The sequence below is a fragment of the Cheilinus undulatus genome, linkage group 12 (assembly GCF_018320785.1).
Source record: "Cheilinus undulatus linkage group 12, ASM1832078v1, whole genome shotgun sequence".
Classification (NCBI taxonomy): Eukaryota; Metazoa; Chordata; class Actinopteri; order Labriformes; family Labridae; genus Cheilinus; species Cheilinus undulatus.
Window position 1 is genome coordinate 44,439,816 of NC_054876.1, and position 17,223 is coordinate 44,457,038.

Consider the following 17,223-nt stretch of genomic DNA (forward strand, 5'->3'; position numbering starts at 1 on the left):
TCAGGATGTGGACCACTTGCTGTGATTGATGGAACCATGAATTCTGCTCTCTACTAGAAAATCCTGAAGGCCAACAGCCATCAGTTGGTACCCTCTAGTATACTTGGGTTAAGCAGCAGGAGAGTGATTCAAAACATACCAGCAACTCCAACACTGAATGACTTTGAAAAAAACAAGAGAAGGTTTTAGAGTGGCTGAAGTTGGTACTGTGGCATGACCTTAAATAGGCAGCAGTTCTGCAAAGAAGAGTGGGCTAAAATCCCTCAACAGCGATGATAAAGACTCATCACTAGTTATTGCAAATGCTTGCTTACAGTTGTTGCTGCCAGGGGTGGCACAACCAGTTATTAGGTTTCGAGGAAATTACTTTTTCACACAGAGCCAATTAAAAGTTTGGATTTTTTCCCCTTAATACATGAAATCATTATTCAAAAACTGAATTTTGTATTTACTAAGTTATCTTTGGCTAACATGTGTTTGATGATCTGGAACATTTAAGTGTTAAAAATATGCATAAGCATGGGAAATCAGTTCTCAGGAAGGTCTGCAGCTAGACTGAGATCTCACCCTTGTAAATTATCCAAAGTAGATCATGACCACAGGTGAGGGCTGGAACAAAAATCAACCAGTAAATTTAAAGCTTTGCTGTCCTGCTCAGCTCTCTTTTCCCCATGACAATCCTGTAAACACCTGAAATAGTGCTGATGCTGCTCCAATCCACCTGAGAATTTAAGGACATTCTACCCTCACTTGTGAAGAGGACTAGAATACTTGGACTCCTTAATGAGGGGTTAAGACTCACTCCCCACCCAGAGGAACAATCCACTGTTTTTCCAGCATGCCATTACAGTACTTTAAAATATATTCAAGTCAAAGAAATACATAAATAATCACTTTAAATCAAAATAAATATAATTAAAAGTTTCCTAAGTAGCTTTGTGAAGGACTATTACAAAAAAGGAGGCCAGTGCAGAGATGTTTCATAACTTCCTTTCTTATATATTTATATAGCAGTTGTTTTAACAGGTCAATGGTTGAGATCTACAGGTCTTTTATTACACTGGAATGAAACATTGCTTGTTGGGCAGCTGTAAAAAGGCATTAGTAGGGACACTTGGCTCTCACAGGTGCCAAACCGTTCCTTAAAAATATCTCCACAGAAATACACTCTAAGGCATTGGCAGATAACACACAGACGATAATAAGCTTGAAGACAGAGCGCAACACAACGTGGCAAGAACACAAACTGAAGTGCAAGCATCATGGCGAGAGTTTGTTTCTCGTTAAGCGTCCCACTTCTGAAAAAGTCTTTTTGAGAGTCCAAAGGAGGAGGGAAGGAGGAGCAAACTCTTCCTCGTCATCATTTGTGCGTCACATAATAGTTTATAAATAACAACTACAGCGCACAGCAGACTCACTGGAGTACACTTGGTGCCGCCTTTGTTAGAGCGACCACGAGGCAGCACCGACTTTTCCATTCATGTTATAACAGTGTTAGATAACGGAGTGTCAGTCTAGAATACCGTGGACCAATCTGTCTCACTATGGAGCTATGAATTACCTAAACAGATTTACTGTCTTCTTCATGAATTCTTGTCAGTTTGAAATTCCTTTCTTGGACATGAAATGGTCACATGTTGAAAGATCCCTTTTTGTTGCTGGCTGCTTGCAACTTCAGTCCAAAAGAATCTGTGTTGTCCTCAATGCAAAGTTTAAAATCTGTTGGATGGACGACCACAAAGCTGCAGTCACAGATCGTTGAAGTCTATTGTCTGATGAAGTCATGGCGAGGCCACACCAGGCAGCCAATCCTGACACTTTCATGTTTTTGTAGATGGTCTGATCTTGAGTCCCTCAGCTGAAACTAAGAAGAGCTTGAGTGATTGGAGAAAATCCTGATAGGACATCATTAAACTTGTTTTCAAATGCAGCAAAAATGAGCTGACTGCGATCTCTGGACTGGACAGGATAAGTAAAACGGGTTCATTACAGTCATTAACAGGACCTCTGAGGTAACTAAAGACCAAAACAGGCTCTCTTTGGACAAAACTCCTTCATCCTGCCTTTAATATGGATATTTAACTTTCCCCTGACCTCAAAGGTCAAACTCCCTCAAGGTTTGTTGCTCTCAGCTCTGTGTTCACACAGATGGGCAGTGCTTCTAAGAACTTGTTTAAAATATTAACAAAAACATTAATTATAATACATAATATGTATAAAACCATGTTCAAGTACTCAAAGACAGTGCATTAGTTAAAAATAAATATAAAAAAGCATTATACATTGTTTTTTTTTTTTTTTGTGCGTACCAGGGATGCGCACAATTAGCCGGCTAAACTGTTCAGTTGTATCCCTTAGTAGTTGGCACTAGAATTACAGTTTGCTTAAACCCCTCATTCCCAAAGTCGTGAGAGATTTTTCTACGGTTGCCAAGTTCTTTCCTAACGTATTTAATGACATTTATGTCTGCAGTACAAATTGAAACCACAAGTGGGAGCGCCACCCTATAACACTCATCCTCTCCATCATAATAAAACACCAAACAAGGCCAACGCATCGCAGAGGTGACCTAACGTCACAATCATGGATGCTTGGCTTATAAAAATCAGCAACTTATTGCTCCAGACCAGACAGCTAGAGAAGGTACAAGGCGTTGAGCAATGAAAGACTCTGTGACAGAAGTAAGGTGGCTTCTTCCAGGCTCATAAAACAGAAAGCGGCAATCTGGACCAGATTGAGTCCAGAATTAACTTGATCCAGCTGGCACCAGCCATCAGCTCAACCAGCCAAGGACGGCACAGAAAGCAGACATAATAAGTCATGTAAAACAGAGTTGTTGTGTCACGAGGACTTGTACCTTCTAAGAAAATGGATCACTAAGAAAAAGTTTGGGAAACACTAGTTTAAAGAACTGTCAGATTATACACACATATCACCGAAGTATTGTGTGATGAGGAATGTGGACTTTGTCCTGTAAAAAGGATCGAAAGTAACCTTGCAAAGCAGATGGATACACCCGTTTCCTTGTTTTTCACTGGTGAAACCATCTTGCAAAGCTTCCATCTGAACCTTTTGGGCCCGGTTAGAAAGTGACAGGACGGGGCGCAGGTGGCTGAGTGGTTAAGGTGCACCCCATGTGGCCTGGGTTCGAATCCGGCCTGGGGCCCTTTGCCGCATGTCTCTCCCCCGCTCTCATCCCTGTTTCCGACTCTATCCACTATCCTCCTCTATCAAATAAAGGCACAAAAATGCCCAAAATAAACCTTAAAATAAAAAGAAAGTGACAGGACCAATCAGCAATGGGGGGCAGTACTTTCAGGCACGGCAGGGTCATGACGTAAACAAGCAGCAGCAAGAGGCCGGTGCAATTATGGCAGAGGACATTAGTGTGGATGCTGCTAAAGTGCCAGTTTTATCAGAACTTGATGACATTTTTTCATTAAAAGAACAAAGAACAGCATTGAGTTGCTTTCTTTTCAAAACGACAAAAGTTGTGTACTTGCATGTCTATAGTCACCATGTTTCACGTTACTCCTCGGTAGCTGCGCACACGCAGCTCGATAGCGGCTATATCAGGTGTTTTGTTGCTCTGATTGGCCCGTAGAGATGTGACAGACAGAACATTCATCCAATTACACTCCGAGTTTTTTTCAAAGCCTCTGTCTTTTCCCAAACGTTTCCTATTGAAGCTTTCCCTGATGGATGTGTGAAACAAATCCATCTAGTGTGTCAGGTTAGATCGAAGGCTGGCGGTAGCAGCGCTTTCAGCTTTAGCCACATTCTACAAACCAATTCTGCATCAATACGGAGTGAAACCTATTTACAGAAAGAGTTTTCTTGACTTTGGACTAGCCTGCTATACAAAATCATAATTTGCAGATGCAAAATTAGGGACATCCCTAGTGTAAAGCTTAACTGTCAAACCATTAACCCTATGCTTTAGTGGAGTTCTCACTCTGCAATACTCAGCCCAAAAACCATTCAGCAGTGCAATATTTAGGCCAGATCCTGATCTCATCGCTACATTCCTGACTTGTTTGTGTACAAACAGAGCCTACTATTCTGCAGTTAGAGTCAATAAATAAACTGCAGTTATTGCACAGAAGAAAAGGCAGATGGGGCCGTTTTTTTACTTGTTCAGTCACGGAGAGAGACATGAATATGGAAATGCTCCCCTGATATTTTCAGATGTCTGAAAGTAGATCTGACTATTAGTGCTGTTGCCTACGGCCATTTGTCTTACTCTACAGCAGTGGTTCTCAGCTGGTCGAGCATCAGGATCCACTACTACCTCCCTATGAGAAATTGCGACCCAAATTAAATGAGACCATTTAAATGTTAAACTAAAAAAAAAAAGGTTATAGGTTGGACCCTAATGAAAAAAATAAAACAAAACAAGGTTGAACAAAGACATCAAGACAAGGACGTGCATGCATTTTACTCAATTTTTTCCCAAGATAGCATGAAAATTTGGGAAGTTCTTGAGGAATTTTCTAATAATCTTAGGGAAACCAGCTTTGTTATCCAGGAAAAGGAGATAAATACTTACTTCAGGGCAACCTAAAACAAATACACATGTACTGTCCACTTAGGGCTGTTGCACATGATAGACTTCGTAGCATAACGTTCTTTTCCTGGCACACATTTGTGACCCACTTGAAAAAAGCTGTGCAACCCGATTGAGGGTCCCAACAACACCAGCTGAGAACCACTGCTCTATAGAACATACAGACCAAGAGTGGCAGTCATCAGTGCTAACTAGCCAACCAATCACATGGATTACTGGCGTTTAGATATGTAGTTATATTTTTGAGGAGGGACACATTGGCTTTGTGCAATTCAGGGCTGTAGGTCCACTCAGGGACAGCGTTTCTAGGAGAAAATAACTTAGTGTTGCTGCAAGAGTACACCTAAGGGAGAAGCAGCGGACCAACAGGCCTACAAATCAAAGAATAAATTGTCTTAGGTGCAACCAAAGCAACAATGAGATGCATATGGTCACTAGAAATGAACTGCAGAGTCTTGTTTCTGAATGATTACCAGCAGTTGTCTCACAGACACTTAATCAGGAGAGGGAAGGCTTGTAAAAGAGTGGAGGAGGGGGAGCTAAGGGATGAAGGAGGTGTACCTAAAGAGTGCATTTGTTTTGGTCTTAAAATCTGCACTGAAGGTCACAAAGTAAGCCTTCAAATGCACCAAAGTTAAGGTCATTTTTTCGATTGAAGACCAAACACTAAACTTTTACATGACGCTACAGTTTACTTTCATTTCTAGCTTGAAACCTCTCACCTGAAACCGTCTCCAGCCTCATAAAGCTTTAACACATCTGCTTGTTGACAGATTTGATACTTGAAATTGTACCAAAGAAACAAACTGTCAGTTTTTACTGTTCAAAATGTGTGGAACAAAAACAAACTGTAGTGAAATATGCCAACAGAGTTCTGTATAGTAGTTTCACTTGTTTTTCTAGGTATAGAGCTTATATAAAGGTGCAGTCAAGTCAGTGTGAGCGAAGTGTCATGAACCGTTGTTTTTCTACAGCATGTGTACCGAGGTCAAGGAGAACAGAGGAATAAGAAGGACAAAACTAAACTTACACTAAAGAAATACATCTGTATCTGTATATATGACTCTATAAAGGTTTACTTTTTAATTAGACTTTTGTTTTAAGAACTTTTTTATTTAGTTTTGTCCTAAAAATTCCTCCGTACATCTGCCTGATTGCAGAAGCAGTGACAGACAGGGCTTCTTTATAATCAGACTTGCTTATCTTTATTTTCTTCTCCTGATTTAAAATCATCTGTTGCTAAAACACAGTTGTGTGTCACTCCTCTTCCTCCTCCTCTTCTTCCTCGTCATCATCATCCTCCTCTTCCTCCTCATCATCGTCCTCTTCATCTTTAATCTCCAGGTATTCCAGCCCCACCTCATCCATCACCTCTCCCTCCTCTTCATCCGATTTCTCCCTCCCTTCCTCCCCCTCATCAGCTGAATCCTCCTCGCCCTCCTCCACTTCTGCCAGCAGCTCCTCTTCTTCCTCCTCCTCCTCCTCCTCCTCGAGCACATCTCTCTCCTCTTCATACGAGGAGATTGGGGAGTAGTGAGGGAGGTCGAATACGTGTGGGCTGCTGGGAGGATCAGGGCTGCTTGGTGGAGGTGAGGAGGGAGGAGCAGAGACGGGGATGGTGATGGGCACAGGGATGGAAAAAGCAGGAATTGACTCAGAGGAGCTGATCTCCTGGCTGCTCCTGCTGGCCGGGTTCAGACTGTTTGTAGTGTTTAGAGAAGCAGACGGGATGACGGCCATGCCCAGGCCCGAGGTCAGGGCTCTGGGTTGGGGGTTATACTCCCGGATCTCCCCAGGCTCTAGAGGTTCGGGCCCACAAGGGTCATGTTCGCTGCAGCACAGCTTCCCATCCAGCTTGGAGATGAAGAGGAGGCCTTCACGGTGCTGGGAACAGTATGAGCTGGGACACATCTCACAAAAGGAGGCCGCCTCCTTTCCACATATGTCACACTGATGCCATGGACACTCCCAACGACCTACAGGAAATATTCAAGAAGAACACAATGACAAAATGTAAGAGCCTATTTCAAAGAAAAAAGAGAGACATGTGTTTGAAAAAATGTTTTATTTCACCAACAATAAGGGCAGGTTAAATTCTGATCCCTTTGTCGTCAGCACCAAAGTTACAAGTCAGTTTAACTAGTTATTAACAGTTAAGGCCCAACTACCCCAGTCAGATGCTCTGTCTAAACTGTGACATGGCCACCAACCACTAATAGCCACTGTAGCCGTCCTAAATGACTGCTGCCCTGCTAATACAATGATCTTTCATCCAAAATAAACAACTGCTCACTGCTATAATCATTGATAGCACTTTGTAGGAACAGCATGGCCTTGCTGCCTTCAAGGATGAAAGCCAAGTGTTCATGTGTTCAGCATTTTGTCCCATCTCCACACAGGATCTCTGGAGCTCAGTCAGAGTGACCATTGGGTTCTTGGTCACCTCTCTTACTCAGACCCCTCTCCCCTAATTACTCAGTTTGGCCGGGCTACCAGCTCTTACACTTCTTCTATTTAAAAATGATGGAGGCTGCTGTGCTCTTGGGAACCTTTGGTACAACAAAACCTTTCATGTAGCCTTCCCCAGCTCTGTGCCTTGTACTAATCCTGTCTCTGAGCTCTGCTGGCAGTTCCTTTGACCATGTGGCTTAAATCCTGTCAAATCAATCTATTTTACCACAGGTGGATTCTGATCAAGGTGTAGAAACATCCCAGCAATGATCAACAAAAATGGGCAGATCCTGAGCTAAACTTGAAGAGTTTTGCAAAGGGTCTGAATACTTATGTAAATGTGACATTTCTAGTACTGTCAGACGATTAAAAAAATCAAATTAATTACAGGCTTTGTGACGAATTAATGTCAATGAATCACATATATTGGATAATATGAGCAGGACTGCATTGCAGGTAGATTTACTGTCTGTATAAAGGTCTACCTCTTCTCTCAGTCTGACTGAATCCCTGTCTCTTCACTGGTGTTTTGTTTCATTCTGAAAGTTGATATTCCTCAAAAACATGTTTTCATCACGTGAGCGCAGGAAGCTTCTTGTTAGTGACGTTACGAAAGTTTAAACTTTTTATGAGGTTTTAAAGCAGAGACACAGGAGTAAACTTCGTCTGCATGTCAGTAGATGAATTCAGCGTTTTTAGATGTAGTGCTGCAGCAGGTCTCTGCACGTGGGTGACTGTGCTTGTCTGTGTGTCAGTTTGTGTGTGCGTGCTCTGGAGGAGCATCACAGGCAGGAGGAGGAGAGATAGAGACCACAGGTTGTCTTATTAGTCAATCCTAGATGGTACGTAGGGCTGGGCAATTAATCGCAAATTAGATTAAATCACAATATGGCCTGCTGCAATTTTCAAATTGCAGAATGTGCAATATTTCTTAACCAGAATTTTGTGTCAAAATACCATTTGAAACTTTTTTTTGCAGCAGAGGCATTATGCATTACATATCATGCAATCTCTCTAGTGGCCTATTTTTAGAGTAGTGTACAAAAAAAATCCTATTTTCTTCATTTTTGTATCTTTTTTCCAGTCAAATGTGAGAATTATCTATCAGAAGTCATCCACCTCTAACAGACATCCCGCCCCCTTAGATCAAACACACAACAATATCTCTCTGTCCCATGCAACCATCTAAAGACTCGGGGTGATAGAGCTTTTGAAGGCATTGGCCCTATAATGTGGAATGAGCTGCTCCTGTCTTTGCGCTCAGCAAGCTCTGTTAATGACTTTAAAAGTCAGTTAAAGACTCACCTGTTTAGACAAGCTTTGGTTAACTGAATTTTCTTTAATGTAATGTGAACTGTTTTACTGTGTTGTTATATTGTTGCTATGACTATTGGGTCATGTGGTGATCTCAAAATAATCACTTTTTTTCGCTGTATTTTTTTGTCTGTGTAAAGCACTTTGTGACTGCTGTCTGTGTGAAGTGCTATATAAATAAACTTTACTTACTTACTTAATTATATAAAAAATGATAATTTCCTTTACTACAACAGCTCATATCCAATTTGCAAAATGAGTCAAATTTCACAATTACATATTTATTCTAAACTGTTTAGCCCTAGATTCATCTAATTTTGTGTTGGCTAGAGTATAGAATGAATTATTGCTTGTTTTTGTTGGAAAGTACATAAGATGAGGAACTTAAGACATAATCACATTTTATATCACAATTGCAATATTGGGTAGAAAAATCGCAATTGGATTATTTTCCCAAATCGTTCAGCCCCAATGGTAAGAATCTTCAGATATTTAAAATAATTATTAAAAAAATACAATTAATTTGATTAAAAACAAGATTAACACATTATGTTTATGTGATTAATTCATTGAAATTAACACCTTATTTTGACAGCACTAGCCATTTCAGATTTTTTAAAAATAAAATTCACTTTGTCACTGAGTGTGGATTAATAAGAATAAAAAATGAATTGAATTCACTGTAACGTCAGGCTGCAACATAAGAAAACTAAAAAAATGGGGTGGGTTTGAAACTTTCTGAATGTTTTGTATGTCCCTCTGATGTAATTTATCTTTAAATATCAAAATGTATGTCCTTTTTTACTGCTACCAGTCTACTGAGTAATGAACGAAAAATTCTTTAAAGAACTATTCCTTTTGTCAAGATGTAAATCTTAAGAGTTTAAAAAATTAAAAAAATGAGATGACATAACATGACCATCAAGTGTCCGCTAAAAAAGGGAAATGTGTTTAGAGGAAACTGGTAATATCTTAAATTATTATGTACTGTATGATAAAATAAATTTTAAGCATTTTGTAAAAGGGGGTTGAACCGGGGGTCCTTTGTATAGCAGAATCTTGGAACCCCTAGCTTAATTAAAACAAAGCAAAACCCATAAAAACGTTACACTTTCTTTTAAATGAATATCAGTTTGAGGCGGAAATGATGTATGCAGGAATTAAAAATAGCATGCTAACACTTAAAACCAAAAGGGGGAAGGAAATGTCGGCCTAGTGTACTGCTTGAAATGTCTCAAAGACCTACAGGTAGACCCTAACCTACAGGTTAAGTTCATCGTCTGAGCACCATGGGGAGCAGAGCTTTCAGCCGCTCTGCTCCCCAACTTTGGAACTCACTTCCACCAGACATCCGAAACATTGGCTCTCTCCCTCTCTTCAAATCCAGGCTCAAAACCCACCTGTTCAGATTAGCCTACTCTTTGTAATTACTTTGTCCTATTTTATATTGTGTTTGCTTTTATCTATTGTTTTATTTTATTCATTTTTATCTGTACAGTGACCTTGAGTGTTCAGAAAGGTGCTTATAAACAAAATGTATTATTATTGTAATTAATCTAAAAACAATGTTTGACCCTAAAGAATCAAATGGTCAATGAAGAGGTGGGGAAGCAGATTTACCATTTTCTGGCATGTTCTTTCCTGAAAATGCTGGTAAGAGGTACTGAAATGTTTACAAAGTGTGGGAAACTTTGCTGACTCACAGTAAATGATAGCACAGATATTACTTAAGTAAGATTTACAGTATTAGTCATGCAGAGTCTCTGACCTGCAGGCCTCTTGGTGAGGTTGAGACAGTCGGCGTGGTAAACTTTGGGACATCCGGGTTTCTTACAGGAAACCATTTGCCCTCCATCTCCACAGCTGAAACACTCGTCTTCTCGTTCTTTGGTCAGCACTGCCTTGTTCTTCCTCTTCCCCCTCCTCTTAAACTTACGACCTTTGTCATCAGACGGAGGATTGTTCTGGTTTGGAGAAGACAGGTTTTTAATCGTACATTTATTTTAACTCAGAGATCCCTGCTAAAAAATAATCTACCTCAGGTCTTTGACATAAATCAAAGTATTTGGGACCCTCCTCACCTTTGGCCTGACACCCAAGAACCCGCTGCAGTTCGATGCTCCACATTTACAGACCGTCTTCCCGTTCCCCAAACACTCCAGGTTATAGTTGAAGGTGAGCTCTGTGCCTAAAAACACAAAGAAAACAAAGAATATGCTTTTGATTAAATGGTTAAAAATCTGCTTCATTTCATTTTCTTTTTTTACTGGGCGAGAGTGAGAAGGTGTGTGGGGAGTACTCAAAAGCCTCTGGCTGCTGCTGTGCTGACGTTTCATCAGTCAATGAAAGAGTTGCCTCCCTACTACCTGTGGCAGGGCAGCTAAGACTAAAGCCCTGACTCTGGTTTGTGCCTATGCACCAAACAGCAGCCTTCTTAAAGTCTCTTGGTGGGGTCCTGAAGCAGGTTTAGCCTGGGGAGTGGTTCTACTGGTTCTACATCAAGGCTCACATCTGCAATGACAGAGAAGACTGGAGGAACAGCCTGCCAAATCTGAACCTGAGTGCTGTTCTGTTACTCGACCTACGCTAGCCACGGCCTGCTCATAGCAAACATCAAACATTAAGCGTGCACCATATTAGAATTTTGCTAATATCCGATAGACTGATATTTACGAATTGATTTTAGCCAATACTAATATAGATATTTAAATGTATTTCAGACCTCAAACTTCAGAGCTTAAAACATACAATTTAAAGTTTGAGGCTGAACAAATTAACAAATTTCAGTCAGTAAACCACACTTAAAAGGGTTTGGAATGATGATTAATAAAGAAAAAGACAGACGTAGGTCTGCGGGTCCAGCCTTCAACTCCACTTACTTATTTGTAAGTACGGCCAGTACTTACAGTGTTACATAGGCAGCGTTTTATGGCCAAAATATTGGTTCTAAGTACAGACAGGAATTTCAATATCAGCCGATAATTATATTTCGAGGTTCAAGGTATCTTTAGTAGTACCTAAAAATCTAAATTTGTTGTGTAGACAGGAGTCAAGGTATCCATATTGTATATTCTACTTTCTAAAATCAACCACTACTGATATCTTGCTGATAATATCACAAATCCCTATTAAACATCTTTGAGTAGAGGGGTGTTCATTAATGTACCTGGTACCAAAGCAGCCAAGGCCAAAGAACATTGATCAACTCTGTAGTCATTTCATCAGATCTGTGTTCCTATGAGTTGGACACTCTGGTGAGGAGAGGAGCAGAGCTGTTTATGAACTGGATCACAAGTATCTTATAATCAGTTCAAACTGACTTAGCTAATCGCTGCTTGAAGTTTTTGCTGGGTAGTTTTCCCTGTTGACCAGAGACGTGCAAACATGTCATCACCATTTTCTTGCCTGTTGACCAAATTTCACAAACCTTCTCATCACAGATGTGTGGTTTAGTTTTAGCTCTAAGTGAGGCAGCGTACCTGCAGCGATGTCGACGAGCGCAAACAGTCCCACCCGGGTGTCTCCGCTCACTGTCCACTTCTGTGTCTCACAGTTTGGCTGACAGCTGTGATTCATGAAGCGAGCCTCGTTTCCCTTTGGCCCAGCATCGATGATTCGATCCTAAAGACGCAAAAAAACAAACAAAATATACACTCAAAAAATGAAAATCAAACTTAGACCTGGACACACAGTTTCATATTCTTGGTGTAAGGTTGAAAGCTCTAAATCACTGGTTCTAAACTGGTGGGTTGGGACCCAAAAGTGTGTCACGAATGTGCACTGGAAAAAAAAATCGTCAGTCTATGAAGAGTAATTTCCTGTAGTTTAGGTTTTTGAAAGCAAAAAACAAAAAAGCTCTTGACAGAAATTTACTGAATTATTGAGGAATTGTAAATTTACCTAAAACCTTTGAGAAATTTTCCCTGAAATTTTGTTGGGAAATTTAAAGATATTTCTCCCAGTTTTGGGGGTGTTTTCTGTTGGCATTTTGACAAAACACTTCTGGTGATATTCTCTTAGACTTTTCAATCTAAAAAACTTCCCAGGGACTCAGATTTGTTTGGGAATTTTCAACAGAATTTTTAGGACTTTTCACAGAACCTTTCAGCAGTCTTTTCCAGGAGGTTTCTAGGAATATTTACAGAATTTTCCCCTGGAAAATTTTAGGAATTTCTGAGAACCTGTATGGAAATTTTTGGAAATTTTATCTGGAATATGTCTCATAAACTTTTGGGAATCTTCTATGATACTTTTCCAGAAACTTGAGCTATTTCTGGTACTTCAGTCTTTGTTATGTCCTGTACAGTCTGAGGTCCTAACAGCACAATGTTTCTGGAAGTAAATCAGATTGAAAACAAAAACTGTACATTTGGGCCAGGATTGCTCATTAAGGAGTTGGTGGTTGGTCCTATGGCAGTACCATTTGAGAACTACTGTTCTAAATCACACTAAGACCAGTGAAAGGTAATACCAAGACTGTATATAAAAGGTTGTCATTTTATTGTTTGGTGGGAAGTAGGGCTGTCAAACAAGGAAAATATATCATGATTAATCTTGGATTTTCTGTACTTAATAAGGATCTATCTTTGCAATTCTATCCAAAACAGTTTGTGTTTCATGTCGGATGTTTTTATTGTCTTAAACTAAGGGTTGTTGACTTCCAGTTTGGACAGCTTTAGGCAGAGCGTTTTCATCCATGTCTGCCACTGTTTCTCTGTGAGCTCTTTACACTTTTTCCATAACTGTGCCTTTTATTTGGGGACACAAATGTAGCTCTAGTTAAGCTGCATAGTCATAAACAGCATAAAATGTGGGCATTGTAACAGTGCTTCTCTATGCAGAAATCCCATCCTTCCCCCCATCTGGAGTTTTTCGCTGTGACATGATGTAATCTGAAAACAACCTTTATGTCAGTGCCTGTCATGGGGGGAATTTTGGCTTCATTTTACAGAACAGAAGAAGATACAGTGTTCATATTAATATACCATCAGTGGAATTAAACACAAACACTGTGCAGTGACTTGTACCTTGTCCAGTGTGAGCATGTAGAAGTTACCGATGTCATTCTCCTGAGCATGTCTGATCCTCGATCTGCACTCCTCCTCGTCAATCATCTCCCCGACATACTCACTCACAAACTGACCCTGAGAGGGAAAACGAACAGCCTGATCTCATGTTCTGTCTTCACAGGTTCATCACAGTGGGCATACAAGCTCCAGAGGTACAGCAGTATTGTTCATGACAGTGACAGTTACCTTCTTGATGTCGTGGACACAGCGGAGCCCCCAGCCTCGAGAAAGCGTCCTGAAAATCTCCACCTGGCTGTACTGACGCTTTGTGAATGCCTGATTGAGGCACCGCTCACCAGCTGGACAAACCTGAGTTATTTTGATAAACCAGACTGATATCAGGGCAGGGCAACATCACATATGGCCTAATTATAACACACTTCGTTCTCGTTCACAAAGGACACTGTTGCTTAAAGGTATATTACACACATTTCACCCATGTATTTCAATTTCATGCGGTAGCTCTTCTTATGCTGCTCTTAAAATATCCATTATGCACCATAGAGATGTAAATACATTAAAATTTTACATCATGATTACAGTTACCTAAAATATCACTGTTAACGTTATAATTTCCTGCACTTCAAGTTGTATTAAAAAATAGCAGTACAGAACACTCTACACTTCTTGTTTGCATAAACATCAAAATTCTGACATATTAAAAGTAAACTTAAAGTTTATCAAATGTGCATAAACAAAGATACTTCTCTGAAGTTTGCCTAAAGCCTGGCACACACTGAGAGATTTAAAAAATCTTAACAGATTTTTTATGTGAGAGACTCCACACATGATGACAAATCCCAGATTTAACGGTTTTATTCCTGTAGTGTGTGATGTGAGATAACAGCACAGCACAGCACACACTAACAGACCCATGCACCAACCAGAGTCTCTACTCTCAAAACTTCATATCTCAATGGTCAAACAGGACCCTAGACTAAAACTAATCTGGCTAACTCTCAGTCAGTTAACTCTCTTGTCAATTTGAGTGTGGTAGGTTTCTCGAACACATTGTTAAACACTTGTTTTGTTGCCCCAAATCAAAAAGTTTCTCCTCCCTTTCTGCCATCTGTCTGCCTATCCTTTGGCTTCACTATCGTTATCGTGGCTGTGTTTGTTGTGCTTCCTTTTTCTGTCAGCTTTCTTCCTGATTGGCTATTGCTCTGTTCCATGTAACAATCCTGCTCATGCCTGCTCAGCTGCCCATGATGTTCATCCCACAAAACAGGATTTCTGATCATAAATAATAATCATGATGATCATCTCAGCAGATCAGCAAGGGAAAGATCAATGTCAAAACACCTAACACCACATGATAATCTGGCAAGATAATCTTCCAATAAACAGGTCTTCAGGCAAAAAATCAGCACGATTATCTATTAGTGTGTGTCAGGTTTTAAGAGACAAAACTGTATGTGATAAATATGATAGAACCTACAAATACAATTTAATGCATTCATTTCTGACCTTAATGTCATCACTACAAAAGGGTTAATGCCGACAGACCTAAAATATTTTGGTTCATCTTTGAAGAAAAAAAAATATCAATGTTTCTTTTGAATTGAATTTTGAGTTTTTTGTAAGTATTTATGTACCTGTGGGTGACATTCATACAGCAGCATGCGGTTGATGCACTCTGAGTCCATCCCACACGGACTCTCATCTGTCGCCTTACAGTTACACCGCGGGATCTCTGATAGGTCAGCTGTAATGATCTGAACCTTTCCTATTGGTCGATTCACCTGAATGAGTCACAGAGACAGAAGAAAACATGAACACTCTATACAATGTTGTATATCTATGTTTGTAAAATGTGACTCAGTATGTTTACTGATGTAACAAACTGAAGTAAAAAATCTGACAGACAAAGCTAGACTTTTAGAAAACCTCAAGTTTAAGCCTTCTGGGGTAAACAAAGACATAAGTTGTCTTTCTCACCTTTATATGTTTGTAAGGAGGAGGCTTCCTGTCGTTCTTTTTGTCCTCTTGAAGCTGTCGGAGCTCCTTCTCTGCCTGCAGCTCCCTAAATCGTACAGCTGCCTCCTCTAGTGCTGCGGATGGAAAACAACACAAAACTCAACTATGGTACATCATCACATCAGATGAAAGCAGAAGACACAACAAACAACGATAGAATTTCAACTAAAGAAATCCAAATGATGACTTTTACTCTCAGGATCTGTTATGGGGACTATAAATCTAGTTGAATACACTGAATACCTTTCTTGTACGTCGCATCAACGCCTTTCCCCATCTTCTCTTTGCTGTTGGCATCCACGTCCATATAAGGAAAGACTCGCGCCTGGTACGTCCACAGGTAGTCGTTGGAGCCAAAGAAGTGAACGGGAAACTCCCCGACATCATGCCTCATCCTCTGGATGTTCTCTGGGATTGTTTTGGGATGACTGACTTCTGCTGGCCACCACCTTCACAGAAAACATACAAAAACAAAGAAATGCAGAATCTACTGTAAGTGTCTAAAAGTGATGATGACTGCATGTTTTTTAGCTGCAAGCAAGGACAAACAATGTCTGCAGCACTCTACTGACCTGTACCGTCCCACCTTCACCCAGAGGATGTCCTTGATCCGAGGTTTCTTTCCAGCCTTGCAGTCGTTGCAGTACCAGCTGCCTTTTGGCATCTCCATGTTCAGACACTCTCGATGAAATGCAGCAGGACAAGACTCACAGCACAGTAGACTGCCCCCTACAGCACATGAGAGTCACAGCATTTTATGAAATTGTAAGTGTATGTCCCTTTAAAAAAATCATTGAGAAAGACCAGAAGCAAAGATGAACAATTTTGGAAAAATGCTAACTTAATTTAGTGAGATAAATGTTGCTCATGTGACTGCAATGCAAATTTGAAGCTACAGGAAGCATCCAGTTAGCTTGGTTAAAACTGGAATAGAGTGTACAGTTAGCATGGCATTGTCCAGTAGACAGTAACAACTGCCAGCCAGCATGTCTAAAGCTCAATACACAGATTATATAGCTGGTTTGATAAAAGAAAAGCTACTTTTGCTATAGACATAAACTCCTTCTTCAAATCCCTCCACCCATACCTTCTGTGCAGACGAAGCACCAGCTGACATTAACATGTTCGTGGTTCTTGACGCCGCGGCGTGGGGTGAAGTGGTTCGGACAGATGATGCTGTTGTTGGAGAGGACGACGCAGCCAGCGGCCATGCAGAGATCTGTAGCATGATACGCTATCGGGCAGCGAACACATCGAACTAGACGACCTACAGACAAACATAAGAGGATGAACAAAAAATCAGAGCATGGACCAAACATCGAAGCTGTCTCTGAAGTACGTTTGCCCTCTGGTTTACCTTTGGAGATGGAAGAGCTGTTGGGGTTGGCGATGAAGCAAGTGAGACAGACGTGGATCGAACAGCGGAAGCCTCGGTTCACAGGTGCGGTGGGGGCAAAGCTGGCGATGCACTCCCCATGATAAAACTTCCCACACACAGGAATCATACAGCGCCGCACATCCTCACTGCGCTTTTTACACACAAAACAGGTGTGGACGCCTGGGAGAATTAAATTACATATCATTAGTTTGTGTACACATGCATGGGAGGGTGGTTGCTAAGTAATGTTAGCTAGAATCAATAATGAAGGTGAGAACTTTACATGAACAATGTACTTTTTTTTTCTTGATAGCCTGGACAAAGACTTACCTGATTTGCACTCTGGACAGACAAACTTCCCTTTAGGCGCTTCGGCCAGAGAGATACAGGCGAGGTGAAAAGCTCCACAACACTGACCCTCACAAAGCAGCAGCTCCCCTGTCTTCTCACACACCTGGAACAAAAAA

At 40.6% G+C, this 17,223-nt stretch overlaps 1 protein-coding gene across 5 annotated transcripts in view; it reads right to left on the reverse strand.

Annotated features, from left to right (window-relative positions):
- Window positions 1-3,641: 3,641 nt before the first annotated feature.
- The window catches only part of nsd1b (nuclear receptor binding SET domain protein 1b), a 45,571-nt gene continuing 31,989 nt past the window's right edge, over window positions 3,642-17,223 (reverse strand). For 3 of the 5 annotated variants that reach the window (XM_041801263.1, XM_041801261.1, XM_041801262.1), the window contains exons 12-24: window positions 17,087-17,210; window positions 16,736-16,936; window positions 16,466-16,645; window positions 15,951-16,107; window positions 15,622-15,827; window positions 15,340-15,452; window positions 14,997-15,143; window positions 13,588-13,710; window positions 13,360-13,476; window positions 11,812-11,953; window positions 10,414-10,520; window positions 10,101-10,296; window positions 3,642-6,543 (exon numbers count right to left, since the gene is read on the reverse strand). In XM_041801263.1, the coding sequence (XP_041657197.1) occupies window positions 5,825-6,543; window positions 10,101-10,296; window positions 10,414-10,520; window positions 11,812-11,953; window positions 13,360-13,476; window positions 13,588-13,710; window positions 14,997-15,143; window positions 15,340-15,452; window positions 15,622-15,827; window positions 15,951-16,107; window positions 16,466-16,645; window positions 16,736-16,936; window positions 17,087-17,210 (2,532 nt within the window). In that variant the 3' untranslated portion in view covers window positions 3,642-5,824. Of the gene's footprint in view, window positions 6,544-10,100; window positions 10,297-10,413; window positions 10,521-10,772; window positions 10,844-11,498; window positions 11,584-11,811; window positions 11,954-13,359; window positions 13,477-13,587; window positions 13,711-14,996; window positions 15,144-15,339; window positions 15,453-15,621; window positions 15,828-15,950; window positions 16,108-16,465; window positions 16,646-16,735; window positions 16,937-17,086; window positions 17,211-17,223 lie in introns of those variants that run through there. The other 2 variants (XM_041801265.1, XM_041801264.1) reach the window with 2 other exon arrangements.